This window comes from Vombatus ursinus, unplaced genomic scaffold (genome assembly GCF_900497805.2).
Source record: "Vombatus ursinus unplaced genomic scaffold, bare-nosed wombat genome assembly UNPS02014794.1, whole genome shotgun sequence".
Lineage (NCBI taxonomy): Eukaryota > Metazoa > Chordata > Mammalia > Diprotodontia > Vombatidae > Vombatus > Vombatus ursinus.
The window spans coordinates 12168447-12184090 of NW_020954572.1; the positions used below are offsets into that span (position 1 = coordinate 12168447).

Below are 15644 nucleotides of genomic sequence, written 5' to 3' on the forward strand. Positions count from 1 at the left end.
GACCAACTGTGCTCTTCTCTCTCCCCTTCAAACTTTTTTAAAAAAATTTATTATTTATATATTTTTGAACATTTTTTTATTTTGAGTTCCAAATTCTCTCCCTCACTCCAGTCCCTCTCCCACCTATTGAGAAGGCAAGCAATATGATACCAATTATACATGTGAAATCATGCAAAACATGGTTTCTTATTAGCCATGTTGTAAACAAAAAACCCCACAAAACTTCTTTTAAGAGAAAGTGTATACTCACTGTATGAAACGTCTGGTCCATCTATTCACCAATCTCTTACAATCCAACTGCCATCCCTATCATGACATCCGTTCTCTCAAAAGTAACTAATGACCTTCTAACCACCAAATGCCAAGTCCTTTTAAGTCCTCAGCTTCCATAATCCCTCTCCAACCATTTGAATCATTTCATCACACACTCCCCCAAGCCACCTGAACATTTACTTCAAGTGTCAACACTATATGCAAAGTTCTATGTTTAGGCATTAATGGAGATAAAATAAGAATAAAGTTCATTGTTTCTCTATGAATGATTCAACATGGAGACTTACCTCTCCTGAGCACCATTCCCTTATTTCCAGTTGCTGGCTAACTATCTTCACTTGGATGTACCATTGGCACTTCAAAATCCTCAAACTCTTAACTTCCCTATTTCTATTACTTTCATTCACCTAATCAATTATGTTCAATATCTTACCATTATCTTAAGATTCTTTTTTCCATTCTCCTCATCTCCCATTCTTATCCATTCAACTGCAAAATCCTACCTACTCTCTTTTTGCAATACATTCAGCCCCACTCTCCTTTCACCGCTCCAGGACCTTATTAGTTTTTGGACCATTGTAACAGCTACAAAACTAATCTTTGCCTCCAATTTCTTCTTTCCAACTCCAATCCATGCTACATATAGATGACAAACAACATCTTATGGCAGAGGTTCTTAACCTTTCTTTTATGTCCCCTTCAGAAGTCTGGCAAAGTCTTTTGTTGTTGCTGTTCAGTCATGTCCAACTCTATGTGAGCCCATGATCTTTTGTCCATAGAATTTTCCTGGCAAAGATACTGGATTGGCTTCACAATTCCTTCTCTAATGTGCCCCCATTTTACAAATGAGGAGCTGAAGCAAGTGGGGATTGACTTCTTCAGCGTCACACTGCTAGCAAATGTCTGAGGCCAGAATGTGAACTCAGATCTTCCTGACTCCAGGCCCAGTGCTCTATCCACTGCACCACCTAGCTGTCCCTAGTGATGTCTATAGACCCCTTTTCAGAAGACTTTTAAAATGCATAAAATAAAATACACAGGATTACAAAGAAAATCAATTTTGTTGAAATCCTGTCACCAATTAAAAAAAAAAATCAGGTTCACAGACCCCAGGTTAAGAAGCCCTGTCCTACAGCAAGATTCAAATCATGTCATTTTGCTACTCAAAAAACTTAAATGGTTCAATCTTTCTATGAATAAAGCTCAAACTCCTCAGCCTGGTATTCAAGTTCCTGTAAAATAATAAGCAGAAGTTGTGTTGTGATAAGTAGAACATGACATTCTTAGCTCCCCTATGAATAAACTATGCTCCAGTCAAACTTCAGTATTACACCAATATCCCACCCCCAAGCAAAAAATAAGCACTGATTAAGCACCTACTATGTTACTGGCACAATGTTGAGGTTGGAGACAAAAACTAAATAAAACAGTTCTTGCCATAAAAGGGGGAGGGAGGAAATAAGCATTTATAAATATATTTAATAACATAATTAATATATATTTATTATTAAGTCTACTATGTGCCAGGCACAGTGTTAAGGACTTTACACATATTATCTCATTTAATCCTCACCACAATCCTGTAAAGTAGGTGTTATTATTATCCCCATTTTACAGTTGAGGAAACTGATTTAAGTGATTTGCCCAGGGTCACACAGCTAGTAAATATCTTCGGCTAATTTTGAACTAGTCCTTACGCTTGCCAGGAAGTTGTTTTCCTAACATTTACCTATAAAAACATAGGTAAAACATGAGGCAGTGAGAATGGTGAATAGAGAACTGGTCTTTCAATCAAGAAGACCTAAGTTCAAATCCCACTTCTGATACATACTGGTTCTAGCATTGAGCAAGTTCCTTAAACTCTCAGTGTCCCAAGCAGCTTTTTGACTTTAAACTGCAGAGGTGCTGATCTGCTTTATTTAGTGGAGGAATTTTTCACCAGGAGCTTGCTACACCAACCAATGAAATTACAGGTTTGGAGACATAAACATATAGTTTAGAAACACTAATAGCCAGGGGAATCAGTAAAGGTCTCCCAGGTAGGTAGGTGGCTTTTGAAATAAGTTTTTAAGGAAACTAGGGATTCTAACAGGCAGAGATAAGGAGGATCCATTCTAGGCATGGAAGACTTGTGGATGTTAAAAGGTACAGAACTAGGAGATGGAATGGCCTGAACTCTGTACCAAAAAGTACATGAAGAGTAATAATGTATTACAAGGCTAGAAAGATGGGAGGGAGTACTTATTTGGATTCAGGCTCAGAAGACCTAAATTCAAGTCTCAAGTCTTAAGTTTAGTACTTGATAGTAGGCAAGGAAATAGCTTAGCTAAATAAGCCTTAGCCTTCTCATTGGTAAAATGGGAACACTTGTGCTCCATAACTCAGAAGGCTATTGTAAGGAAAGTATTTTTATAAACTGTAAAGTCTCATAAAATATGCATCATAAATTTATAAGTTGATAATATTTAACATAATTTGTTAAAGCTCTACAACATTTAGCATTTTGACAACAGAAGTATTTTATTATTTTATAAAATATATATCTCTATGCTAATAATTCCCAGATCTGCAGCTCCAGCCCTAACCTGAGCTCAGTTCCATATCACCTTTTGGACATCTCAGATTGAAGTCCCATACGTATCTTAAACTCTACGAGTTCAAAAACAATTCATTTTTCCTCTAAAACCCTCACTCCTGACCAACTTTCCCATTACTGTTGAAGGTACCATGAACCTCCCAGTCACCTAAACCTGTAATCTTGATGCCACTTATGTTACACCACATATATCCAATCTATTATCAAATTTTGTCATTTCTACCTTCACAATACCCCTATTATGTCTTTCTGCTCACATCTAATGTCACCACCTTAGCATATATCCAAATCACCTATCTACTGGACTACTGCAATAACCTGGTGTCCTAATCTTAAGTCTTTCCCCATTCCAAAACATTCTAATCAGTTTTATGACCAATCTGGGTGATCAGAGTCAACAGAGACAGTAACAAACTTTTGATAAACAAGGTGCACTTTTAAATAAATGGATAGAGTTCAAGGCCTGGAATTAGGAAGACTAATTTGGCCTCAGACATTTGCTAGCTGGGTGACCCTGGGCATGTCATTTAACCCTGTTTGCCTCAGTTTCCTCATCCATAAAGTGAGCTGGAGAAGGAAATGGCAAACCACTCCAGTTTCTTTGCCCAGAAAACCTCAAATGGGGTCACAGAGTCAGAAAAGAATGAAAAATGAACAAAAAAGCACTAAAGATTTCATTTCAACACTTCTTTCTATAGTACACTTTATAAATTACATTCATTTGAATATTTTTAATTTATAGAAAATACCCTCCCCTAATACCAGATGGCTCCCAAGCAAGTGACCCTTAGGTTCCTGAAGTCCATAACAGCATAGTATAATCTCTGACCGCTCTTTCCACCAAACAGGAAAACTTTCAAAAAGAACAGGCACAAATATAGGCTGTATTTCTCATCTAAGAATAAGCCTAGAAAAGTTTGGAGGAAGTCACCACCAGGAGGTTAGCTTGTGAAAGTACTACTTTTTTCAGTCACAGCAACTAATGAATACTATCTACTAAAACATGTAGGGGTTTATAATTTGTACTAGTGAAATGAGTTAAGTACCATATTACACAAATATGTATCAGAGATTCCAGAAGTACTAAAATAGGACAAAGATAAAGCCACATGCATGCACCATACACAAAAACTATAAGGAACACATATGTAGCACATGAAAATACAAAATTGGGAATTACAAGTTAAATCAGCTAAAACAAGGAAAGCTGTATAACAAAGACAAGACCCAGCTAGAGGCTATTTCAAAACCGATACAGAGAAGTCCAACATTAACAACCAAAAGTAGGTTATACCTTTTAAGCTGACTACAGACTATCTTGTGAGTGAGATCAACTTGGTAGTTCTGCAATGAAACCCATTACAACAAAGTATTTATTAAGTACCAACTATATGCCAGGCAAAAGGCAGAGTGGTAAAGCAAGTAGAGAACTGACTTCTGAGTGAGAAAACCTAGGTTCAAGTACTGCCTCTAATAAGTAGTTGTGTCATAACCTTTCAGTGCCTCAAGCATCTCTCCAAAACTATTAAGTTTCAGAACAAAGTCTGACTGCCATTGTAGAGGGGAATACTCTACACCTCTGAAATCACCGGGCCAGTGCAAGTGGGGGAAAAAAGTGCCAGGCATCAGTGATACCAATACAAAAGTGGGCAATTCCTTCCCTCAAGGAGCTATCATTTCACAGATAAAACATATTCGGAACTAAGTAAATATAGTACATATATGTATATATAAAATAAGCCTAGTGATTCCAAAACAGGCTTAGGTCAAATTCCTGTTCACAGAGGTTCACAATACCTAAAAGTATCTTTTTCAGAGGATAAAAATTCACATATTAAAAGGTTATCACATAATTTATCTGAGTTCAAAACATTTATAATTTTATTAATACTTCTAATAATGGACAACTCAAGGAATCATATTTTGAGAAAAAATATACACACATATAACATATACATATATACACATACATACATGCATATATGCTAGGTTTTATGCAAGTGATATAACTTGTATTTTAATTGTTATAAGGCTCGTCTTTACAATACATTTAAATTTACAATTAGCAAATAACAGCAATGTTGTAATGATGATCAACTATGAAATACTTAGCTACTCTGATCAATACAATGATCTAGGACAATTCCAAAGGACTCAATGATGAAAAAATACCATGCATCTCCAGAGAGCACTAATGAATTGAGTACAAACTGAAGTATAATTATCTTTCTTCTTCCTTTTTTAAAAAATATTTTGCATGATTTCACATGGATAACTCATATTCTACTGCTTGCCTTCTCAATGGGTGGCAAGGAGAGAATTTAGACCTCAAAATTTAAAAAGAAAAGAATATTTAAAATAAATAATAAATTAGAAAAGATAAATTTATGATTAGAAGTGCACTGACACTTCATTAAAATAATGACATGAATTCACCCCCCCATCCACATATTCTAAAACACAACTGGTAAATGTCAATGAAAACCTAACAAGTAAAAAAATCTCAATAGGCTATTTGTAAAATTGAGAAAATTAGTAACTAGTTTACATTTGAAATAAATATTACTGACTTTCAAAAACTGTCAAAGAAAATAAGAACTTTTTATGTCTCAAAAGTAGCACATAACAATCCCTATGGCTTAGAAACAGAAGTTATGTTGTCTTGAAAAACTAAGCTGGTATATGCAAAACCATTCTGCTGAAATTAATTTTATGAGCAAGCAGAATCCTAAGACCACAGAATTTTGACTAACTAATCTAACCTCCTACTTCTACACAATGAGAAAACTGAGACCTTTATGGGGGAAATGACTTATCCAATGTCACAGAAGCAGAAAGCAAGAATAAGGATTCAAACTAAGGTCCCAGGCCTCCAAATACAGCCTCCTTGCTAGTTTAAGCATCTCCCTCAGAAATGACTTGGACAATTCACAAAACTGGTTCAATCAATACATTTATTCTGGAGTAAGTAACCTGGTCTCAGAATTGGTCATGTGAAGGACAGGTTGTTTTGCTTTTGGGAAAAAATGTACTGCTTTTGGTGGTAAGTTTTTCCTTTAATTAAGATGTATCCTTTAAATGAACAATACTGTATTCTCCTAGTAATAGCGTATATTTGGGGAGTCATCAAAGATGAATCACTGAGTTGACAGCAACTTTAAAAGTAATCTAGTTCAACCCCCTTATTTTCATAGAAGGCGAAAGAAACTAAGTCTCAGCGGGTTCCTGTGACTTGGGTGGGTTCACATAATTGTTAAATGGGTGAACTAGAATTTGAACCCACCTTGTCTGACTACAGATACTCTACTCTTTGCGTTGTACTTAGGTTTCTGAAGAATTAGAGGCAAATGCAGAGGTACATAGTGGGTGTGAGCTACACAGGAGAAATAACTTACCAGATGTCAGAGACAAAAAAAAAATATGGATTGGTCACTAGCAAGAGTAAAGATTAACTAATGAGCACCCTGGGTCCTTGTGACCTAGCAATGTGAAGAACAGCAGAGGAAGGTCCCCAGGATATATAGGTTAGAGCCATTCTCTTTGGAAGATTTACAAGAGGACATGGACAAGACTTTCCCAGAACTGGCAAACATAGATAGGCTGCTGCATGGGGAAAGGAGTATCAATAGGAGAAAAGATAGAAAGGGCAAAGTCAAAACAGACATTATAGGATTAACATTATTAACTTAACTCCAGTAGTAAACCAGTAACATCTCTAGTGCTTGTGTTACACTACAGTATGAGAGTGACTAATGAAATTCTTATTTAGAAAAAATCCTAAAATACAAATCCTAGGATTAATTCCTTATAAAACACACTAATCATCAACATTTAGACTGCATTATTGCATTTCAAAATCATCAATAGAAAAATGGGACAAATGATCATACCTAGTAATTCTTCCTCACCGAGTTTCAAACCCACCTACCATACTATACAAATTATTTCATCATGTTTCATACTTATGGACACTAGTATAATGTTATAAAATAAATTCAAATTCCAACATATATGCTTTTAAAAAACCCTAAACCCTTTTCTAATATGATTAGTCCACTTACATGGGTAACAGTGTAGTCCATGGTACATATTATCTGTAGGTCACTACAAACTTTCAATAAAACATTTAAAATGCACAATGCACCATGTATCACATGTACATATTAAAAATACCCCCAAAACGTAAAAGGCAATAAGCCTTTAAACATTTTTTTTAATTTCGTGTTTTTAAAGTCCAATACTTTATCAAATGAGATAAAATCCACAAAAGTTTTTAAAAAAGGGGGGGAGGGGTGTGTGTGCACCTAAGTGGCACAGCAGATAGAGGGCTGGCCATGGAGTCAGGAAGACCTGAGTTCAAATCTGGCCTCAGACACCTGACATTTATTAGCTGTGTGACCCTGGGTAAGTCACTTAACCCCACTGCCTAGCCAAAAAAACAAAAACAAAAAAACCTGACAGGTATCTAATGAATCTCATAATCTTATTTTCCTAAGACTTGACAAAAACAATTTCAAAAGCAAAATTATTATTTTCACTTAAAAAAAATCATTAACCTCATTTTGTTACTTTACTATTTATAAGAGCAAAAAAAAAAAAAAACCAAAACCTTTTTTGTCTTCAAAACTGGTTTACATACTTGAGATGAGATCTTTTTAAAGTGGGTATAATTTCCCCTCCATATTATATTTCCATAACTATTTAGTGTCCACACATCCAGTGAACTACAATACTGCATGCAAACTAAACATATTCTTGTCAAAAAAAGAACAGGTGCAGGGCGTTCGAGCCGGAGATGCTCCCCACCCCCTAGTCCTAAATTTGCCTTGGAAAGGGGCTTAAAAATAAACACTTTAGAAATGTCCACTAAAACATTCTTCCCCAACAGATATATCAACAGTAGGTTCTTAAATCCAAGTCCCTGCCCTACTACAAAAGCCTACACACTCATGTTCTTCCCATTTTTGAGGATGAGTGAGGCATATTTCATTTTCCATTTCCTCCCCAAAAAGGGAGCTTGAAATATGAAAATAACTAATCTTTACTCCAACCAGATTTAAGTCCAATCTGCCCTCTTCTCTTTCGCCTAACACCCAGTAGCAGAGAGAAGGAAGTGACTGCTTGGGACACGGAGAAAAGTAAAGCAACCTGAAGTCACTGAGGAATTATTCATTATCCAAGAGTTCAAGAGTTGGCCCGAAGTTGAGGAATGTTAGGAACCCAAAGGAGGGGGGGGGCACACCACCTGGGTGAACCGGGCCCCCCCAAGCCAGCTTCACCAGGCGGGGAGTGAAAACTTAAAATCCTGTTTGGAGGAAGCCCGGATACCCCGGGGAGGGGAGGGCAGCTGTCAAAGGGCAGGTGGGGGTGGGGAGGACCTACTTGGAGGAGGAGAAAAGGGGAGGAGGAAGAGCCCGGCACGATTCCGGGCCAAGGTTTCTGGCCCGAGGGGGGAAGGGTTAAGGGCTGCCGTGGCGCACGCGTCCCGCGGCCAGCCTCCCTCCCCTACCCGGGGTTTCGGCGGGGGGATCGTCCCGGGGCCACGGATCCCCAGGTTGGGTCGGCGCCGCCACCTCCGTCGAAGCCCCGGCGGACGCCATACTAGAAACCAAAATGGCTGCCCCGAGGAAGCCCGCACCGCGCAGCCAGTGAGGGCCTCGGAGAAGGCTTCCCGCCGCCGGAGGGAGGAGGGGGGAGGGGGACCCCGGCCGGGACCTGCTGCCGCCGCCGCCGCTCCTCCTCAGCCTGGGCCCCCCAAGGTACGTCTCGCCTACCCAGTGCCCTCGGGCCCGGGATCCCCGCGCGGGCCCCACCCCCTCCACCCTCCCGTCGAGGTCCTGTGGTCCCCCCCACCCCCGGGGTCCCGCGACCGGCTACCTGCAGTTCGGCCCGCTCCACTTCCCAGTGCGCCCGCTCCATCTCGAAGCGCGCCCACTCGTGCTGGATGTAGTGCAGTATGCCCGGGATCGTGTACTGCTGCGGCCGGGACAGCTCCGGGCCCGTAGAGGGGCCCGCACCCTCCGCCGCCGCCGCCGTTGGCTGACCCCCGCCGGCGGCCGCTCCTCCACCGGCTCCCGGCTGTAGGTTCATGTTAACCCCCGGCCCCTGCTGCTGCTGCTGCTGCCGAGGGGCTGCCATCCCCGGGCCGCCGCCGCCTCCTCCCGGGAGCTCATCCATTGTGTGAGGGGCCCCGGCCGGGGCGCGGGGGGAAACGCGGACGGCCGGGGGCGGGGGGGAAGGAGGAGGAAGGTGGCCCCGCACGGGCGGCTGGGCGGCGGCCCGCGGGGAGAGGGGCGGGGAGGGGGTCGTTGCTAAGTGTCTGCCGCGGGTCAGAGTAGGGAGCTGCCGGCCGCCGCCATTACAGTCCCTCCTCCATCTGCCCGTCTCACTCACTCACTGGAGGGAGGGGGGGCGGATGGGAGGGGGAAAGGAGGGTAACGTGGGGGAACGGGGGAGGGAAAGGGGTAGTCGTACAGCCGTCGCCCCCGCGCGGCATGCTGGGTAAGCAACGCTGGTGCCGCTGCCGCAAATCTTATAGCCAAATAGAGTCGGGCTCCGCCGTTGCGCAAGCGCATTAAGGAAGGGAGGAGCCAAGACTGGAGATGGGAGGAGCTGTGGGTCTCCCCTTTCTCCCCTCCCCCCAGCCCAGCGCAGTTCAGCTCAGGGGCTTCGCTCCTCGCGCTGTGCCCAGTGGCTCCTCTTCTCACTTTTAGGTGCGCGATAAAATCTGGACAGCAGGACTTTCCTCTCTGCAGCCTTCCCGAGTAAGCTCGTCCCGTCCTACTCGTTTCCCTGCACCCGGGTTTGTGGTCCGAGCAGGGAGGCCGCTGCCAGTGGCCGGATTTAAACCGGTTTTGCTCTTCCACCGGCCACCAGCCTCCGCCAGCCCTGGATTCCTAACATTTCTTTCGCATTCCTGGCGTAGTTCACGCCGCCCCAAAGTGTCGGGGCCTCTTTCTCTGTCTGTCACTCCCTCTTTCTCGGATTCTTGTCCCATAGCAGCTTCTTCTCTGTTAAGGGCTTTTGGGATTCTCTCTTTTGGCAAGTAACCCAGGCTCGGCGGTCAGAGATTGATCCCTTGGACTTGGAGACCAGTTTGATACCTTCCACGCTGGACTTACGACGGACGACGGTTCCGGCTCTTTGGGGAGGGGGAGTGTAATTTTACTGCGCTCCCCCCCCCCGCTTATGTCTTGGACTGATCTAGAGGATTTTGCTGAGGGTGACCCGCTTGTGTGGCACGTGGGAGGGGGTAAAGGAAGGTAGCCTCTAGAGTTCCTTTTTCTTCTCACCTCCAGGCCCTTCCCTCTTTGTTTGGGGTGCCCTGGTACCGCGCCGGAGATCCCCCTAACTTAGACGGCTTCAAATCCTAGCCATTCAAGGTCTAGACTGCAGGCTTAGGTGCTTGCATGGACGGCACTGGGTCTTTCAGACTTTGTCGGGGGGGGGAGGGGGGAGATGGGGAGAACAGCAGCGCTTTTCCCCAGTGCTATGAAGACATATTCAGATAAATCAGATAAGATTTTTATTGTATTTGTAACTTGAATCTGAGAGTTCTCTTTTAACCACCTCTCTAAAGCGTTTTTGCCACTTTTTGTTTCCCCACCTAGCACAAATGTTTATTGATAAAAGTTTGTCAGTCACAGTCTCAAAGCTTTCATCTTACAAATGAAGAAACTGAGGCTCAGAAGTCAAGTGACTTGCCCAAGGTTACATATAGTAAATAGTAGAGGTCACGATCTTAACCCATTTCATTTTACTCCAAATTCAGTGCTTTTTTCCACCTTCATCAGGCTTCCAGTTCCTCTTTTTCTCTCCCTTCCATTCTTCTCCAGCCACACCCTAGCAAAATTTATCTGTCTTATGGGCCTTCCCAAGTAACTGGCTTACTGTCTCTGATAAACTAATTTACAAACTTCAAAGGCTTATTTAATGTGTTAGCCTCCTGAACAGTAATTGTTTAAAAGAAACTGTAAATTATTGGAATGAATTTCTAAAAGTAAGAATTTCAGATACTTTGCAGCCTTCCTAAGGTATGATCTTGGACTGTGTAACCCTTTTAAATGTCCTCTTCAATCTATGTCTGGGAAATTAAACAAACTTTGCCCCATATCCTTGAGATTTGCTTATATTTAAGTGCTTTGCCCATTTTCTACTGTGTAGAGACAAGTAACTAGTTAACGTGAATTTACTGACCAGAACAAAATCTCTGACATTCATGGTTTGCTTGGAGTACTGTATTCAGTTTTATGGGCCATGTCACCAAAGGGACCTTGACAACATTTTTCCTTATTCAAAGGAGGATAAACAAAATGGTGCAGGGCCCCAAACTATATCAAGTAAAGAAATGATCAATAAAAAACAACTTTTTAAGAATGGATAAAGGTCTTTTTAAGAGCAGTGAAGTGGCACAGTGGATAGAGTCCCGGGCCTGGAGTAGCCTCATCTTCCCAAGTTCAAATCTGGGCTCAGACACTTACTAGGTATGTGATCCTGAGCAAGTCACTTAACCTTATTTGCCTTAGTTTCCTCATCTGTAAAATGAGTTGGAGAAGGAAATGGCAAACCAGTATCTTTACCAAGAAAACCCCAAATGGGGTCACAAAGAGTCCAACTAGACTGAAAAACAACTCAACAAGAAGTCTTCGCTTTCCCAGAATATACCCTGGCCTTGCTTTCACTTTGCTGCTTTCAATCTGTTATGGACTGGGAAACCAGATAACCATTATTATTAAAAGTGTCTACCGTCTTAGAGTAAATAGCCTTTTGGTAAGGGCTTAAGTAACTCTTCTCTAAGTTTAAGTGCCTCCCAAAAAAGAATGGATTAAAGAATGAAGAGTGTTTAGTCTGGAGGATAAAAAGACTTAGAAGAAACGAGAGAGGGAGAGGGGTAAAGCTCAGAGTTAGGTGCATGTTTGAGGATACAAACACACAAAAACCCAAAATATTCCATTCCTGGGATGGATGGAATAAGGCACATACATCCATAAATATGCTGTTAGTTATGGGGGTAAAGGAGAGATCTCAAAAAAATGCTTTAGGAATAATTGAGAAGAGATGGAACATTTTTAGCTTGAGACTATTGGGAGTATAGTTCAGGGAAGGAGGAGGTGACATGTAAAGTGAGTCTTGAAACAAGACTGGGATTTTGAGAGGTACAAGTGAAGGAGGAATGCTATCCTAGGCCTAGAGGATAACTTATGCAGATTCATAAAGGCAGAAGATGGCATGTCATCTGGGAAATAGCCAAGAGCCCAGTTTGACTGGCACGTAGAGTATAGTCAGTCAGTAAACACTGGGGATACAAAGACAGGTAAAAAACATTTGCTGTTCTTTGAGGAGCTCGCATTCCAACGAGGGAGACTACATGCAGAGAGGTACAAACAGACAAGCTATATGCTGGATAAATTGAAAATAATCAATAGAAAGAAGGCACTTGTCTTAAAAGAGATTGGGAAAGACTTACTGTAGCAAGTAGGATTTTAGCTGGGACTTGAAGGAAGTCAGAAGTCGGAGATGAAGAGAAAGAGCATTCCAGGGCATGGTAATTTGAAATAAAAGGTTAGGTTGGACTCTTGTTAGAGAGGTTATTAAATGCCAATCTAAGGAGTTTGTATTTATTCTAGAGGAAACAAGGAGCCAAAAAAATCAAACATTTATTAAGCACCTACTATATGCCAGGGACCTTGCTAATTGCTGGAGATGCAAAAAGGGGCAAAAGACAGTCCTTACCCGTGAGGGCTTATAGTTTAATAGAGGAGACAACATGCAAAGTAATATATGCAAAGCAAGCTATGTACAGGATAAATAGGAAATAATAAAGAGAGGGAAGGCACTGGAATTAAGAGAGATTGCGGTAGGCTTCCTGTAAAAAAGGACGTAAAGAAAGTCAGGGAGCTCAGTAGCAGAGCAGAGGATGGAGAACATTTAAAGCATGGGGGGGGGGGGGGGGCAGAGAGAAGGTCCAGGGCCAAGAGAGATGGAATGTCTTTTTCACCAGGAGAGTTGCTTGTTCAGGCCTATGCATAGGACAGTAGAGATGTGGAACTGGAGTTCTGTAGAGAAAACAGGTCTGGATATGGAGATGTCAGGGTCATCAGTGTAGAGTCATAATTAAACTTATGTGGGAGCCAATGAAATCACAAAGGAAAAAGTTTAAAGATAAAATGAGAGAGCCCAGGACAAAGCATTGGAGGAGGCACTTAGGGCATAATAGAAGATTAACTAGCAATGTTCAGATTGGTAGAAAAAGAACCAGAAAGGAGTAGTGTTTCAGAAGCCAAGAGAAATTCCTGGAGGTAATGGTCAATATTGTCAGAGACTGCGAAAAGATCAAGGAGGGAGTTGATTTAGAAATGACCCATCAAATCTAGCCACCAGATCATTGGGAACTTTGGAGAACAAGTAATAAGGAAGAAGAGGTGGCCAGTGTATATTACTTTTACTAGTAGATTAGCAATAAAAGGAAGGAGAGAGATACAGAATAATTTGAGGGGGTCGCAGGCTTAAAGAAAGGTGTTTTTGTTTTGGGGTTTTTTTTAAAGATGGGGAGACTTGAGCATGTTTATAAGGCATCGAAGAAGATAGGAATTTATTGAAGATGAGAATGATGGAGCAAGCTTCTAAAGAAGACAGGAGCAGAATGAGTCAAAAGCACAAATAGATACACAGAAACAAATAAGCACAGAATGTTTGGTAAACCCAAAGATCCCAGCTATTTGGGAAGGAACTTAGCATTTGAAAAAGCTGTTGGGAAAATTGGAAAGCAGTCTGGCAGAAACTAGGTATAGACCAATAAATAACTCACACCATATATCGATATAAGCTCCAAATGGATGCATGGCTTAGACATTATGGGCAACATCATAAACATATTGGAGGAGCAAAGGAGAAATTATTTTTTGTATCTTTGGATAGGGGAAGATCTCATGACCAAACAATAGATGGTTACAGAGGGTAAATTAGATTATGTAAAATTTTAAACTTTTTGCACATACAGCTAAAATTAGGAGAGAAGCAGGTACATGGGGGAAAAACTGCAGCAAGTTTCTCTGATAAAGGCTTATTTCGAAAATATATAGGCTGCAGATTCAAATACATAAGAATATGAGTTATTCTCCAGTTGATAAATGGCAAAAGGATATGAACATGCACTTTTCAGAGGAAGAAATCCAAGCTATATGAAAAAAGGGCTCTAAAACACTTATAATTAGATAAATGCAAATGAAAACAACTCTGAAGTTCTACATGACACCTAGCAGATTGGCAAAGTTGACCAAAAAATAAAAAAAGAAAATGACAAAAGCTGGAACACATTGTTGGTATTGCTGTGAACTGGCCCAGCCATTCTGAAAAGCAATTTGGAACTGTGCCCAAAAACTACTACACTATGCATAATTCTTTAATCTAGTGATACCATTACTAGGTCTATACCCTAAAGAGATTAAGAAAATAGGAAAAGGACCCATATATCCAAAAATATAACATCTCTGTTTTGTAGTGACTAAGAATTAGAAACTGAAAGGGTGCCCATCAGTTGTAGAATAGCTGAGCAAATCATATGAATGTGATGGAATACTGCTGTGCTGTACGAAATGATGAAGAGGATGGTTCCAAACAGTCAACTTTGAAAGTCTTAGAAACTCTGATCCATGCAATGGCTAACCACAATTCCAGAAGACTCATGTAGAAATGAGCTGACTCGGTGCAGATGGAGACATTTTTTTGGATGTGGCCTTCCTGGGAATTTGTTTTATTTGACTATACATTTTTGTAATAGAGAATTTTGTTTTTCTTTTTTTTCCTCAATGTGGGTAGGGAGTACAGAAGGAGAGGAGGCAAATCTTCATTTTTTTTTTTTTAAAACTGATTAAAAACAAAAAAGCACAGGTAGAAGAGTTAACCTTGACAAGGAGAAGGGCCACTTCATCCCCAGGGTTAGAGCAAAGAAAAAGATGAGTGAAGAATATAAAGAGGCTTTGAGGTATGGAGTAGGAGAAATCTTATATTGCCTAAGTCTTCTCATCTGAAGGCTGACTCACAAACATCATTCTTTGCAGACCCACTGCCATTCTATTTGCCCTCTTCAGGATATTCTCCAACTGGTTAAGCTTTATGACGCTGATGAACTGTATCTTTTAATTGTTAACAGAACTAACCACCTTAAATAAATAAACAGTTCACAGTAACATAGTCCCTTCCTCCAACTCCCACTGCTGGTGCCTTCCCTCTTAGATTACCTTCCATTTACATGTAAATGTCTTGTATGTACATAGATCTTTACCTGTTGTCTTCCCTTTAGAATATAAGCTCCTCCAGGGTCAGGACCACATGTTTGCCTTTCTTTGTATCCCTAGAACTTACTAGCACAGTGCCTCAATAAATGCTTATTGACTGAGTGACTAGAATGCATAATTGAAAAGCAGAAAAACCTGATGAATGCTTTAGTCATACATCTGACCATGTTTGGATTTTGTGGCATGGAATCTGCTACAAGAGTGACTAAGTAGCTCAGTGTTGAATTTGAAGTCTGGAAGGCCAGTTTTCAAAATCCCACCCTACACGTTCACTAGCTGTGTGACCCTGAGCAAATTAACCTCTCTCCATCTTCCTTGTCTATAAAATGGGAATAATAATAGCACCTTCCCCACTGGGTTGTTGTAAGGAGAAAATGATGTAAGTGATAGTGCTTTGGAAAACTTAATGAGCTATATAAATGGCTAGTATTATTATTACAAATGGACTTTGTTCCACACTTTTTTGTTTCTCTTCAAGT

General features: G+C 41.0%; 2 protein-coding genes across 9 annotated transcripts in view; one reads left to right on the plus strand and one right to left on the minus strand.

The window, feature by feature from the left end:
• The window catches only part of STRN3 (striatin 3), a 99647-nt gene extending 90592 nt beyond the window's left edge, over positions 1-9055 (minus strand). For all 3 annotated transcript variants that reach the window (XM_027870084.1, XM_027870083.1, XM_027870082.1), the window contains exon 1: positions 8747-9055. In XM_027870084.1, the coding sequence (XP_027725885.1) occupies positions 8747-9046 (300 nt within the window). In that variant the 5' untranslated portion in view covers positions 9047-9055. The remainder of the gene's footprint in view (positions 1-8746) is intronic.
• The window catches only part of AP4S1 (adaptor related protein complex 4 subunit sigma 1), a 67627-nt gene continuing 60275 nt past the window's right edge, over positions 8293-15644 (plus strand). For 3 of the 6 annotated variants that reach the window (XM_027870088.1, XM_027870089.1, XM_027870090.1), the window contains exon 1: positions 8293-8628. The gene's annotated coding sequence lies outside the window, so the exon portion shown is untranslated. The remainder of the gene's footprint in view (positions 8629-15644) is intronic. The other 3 variants (XM_027870087.1, XM_027870086.1, XM_027870085.1) reach the window with 2 other exon arrangements.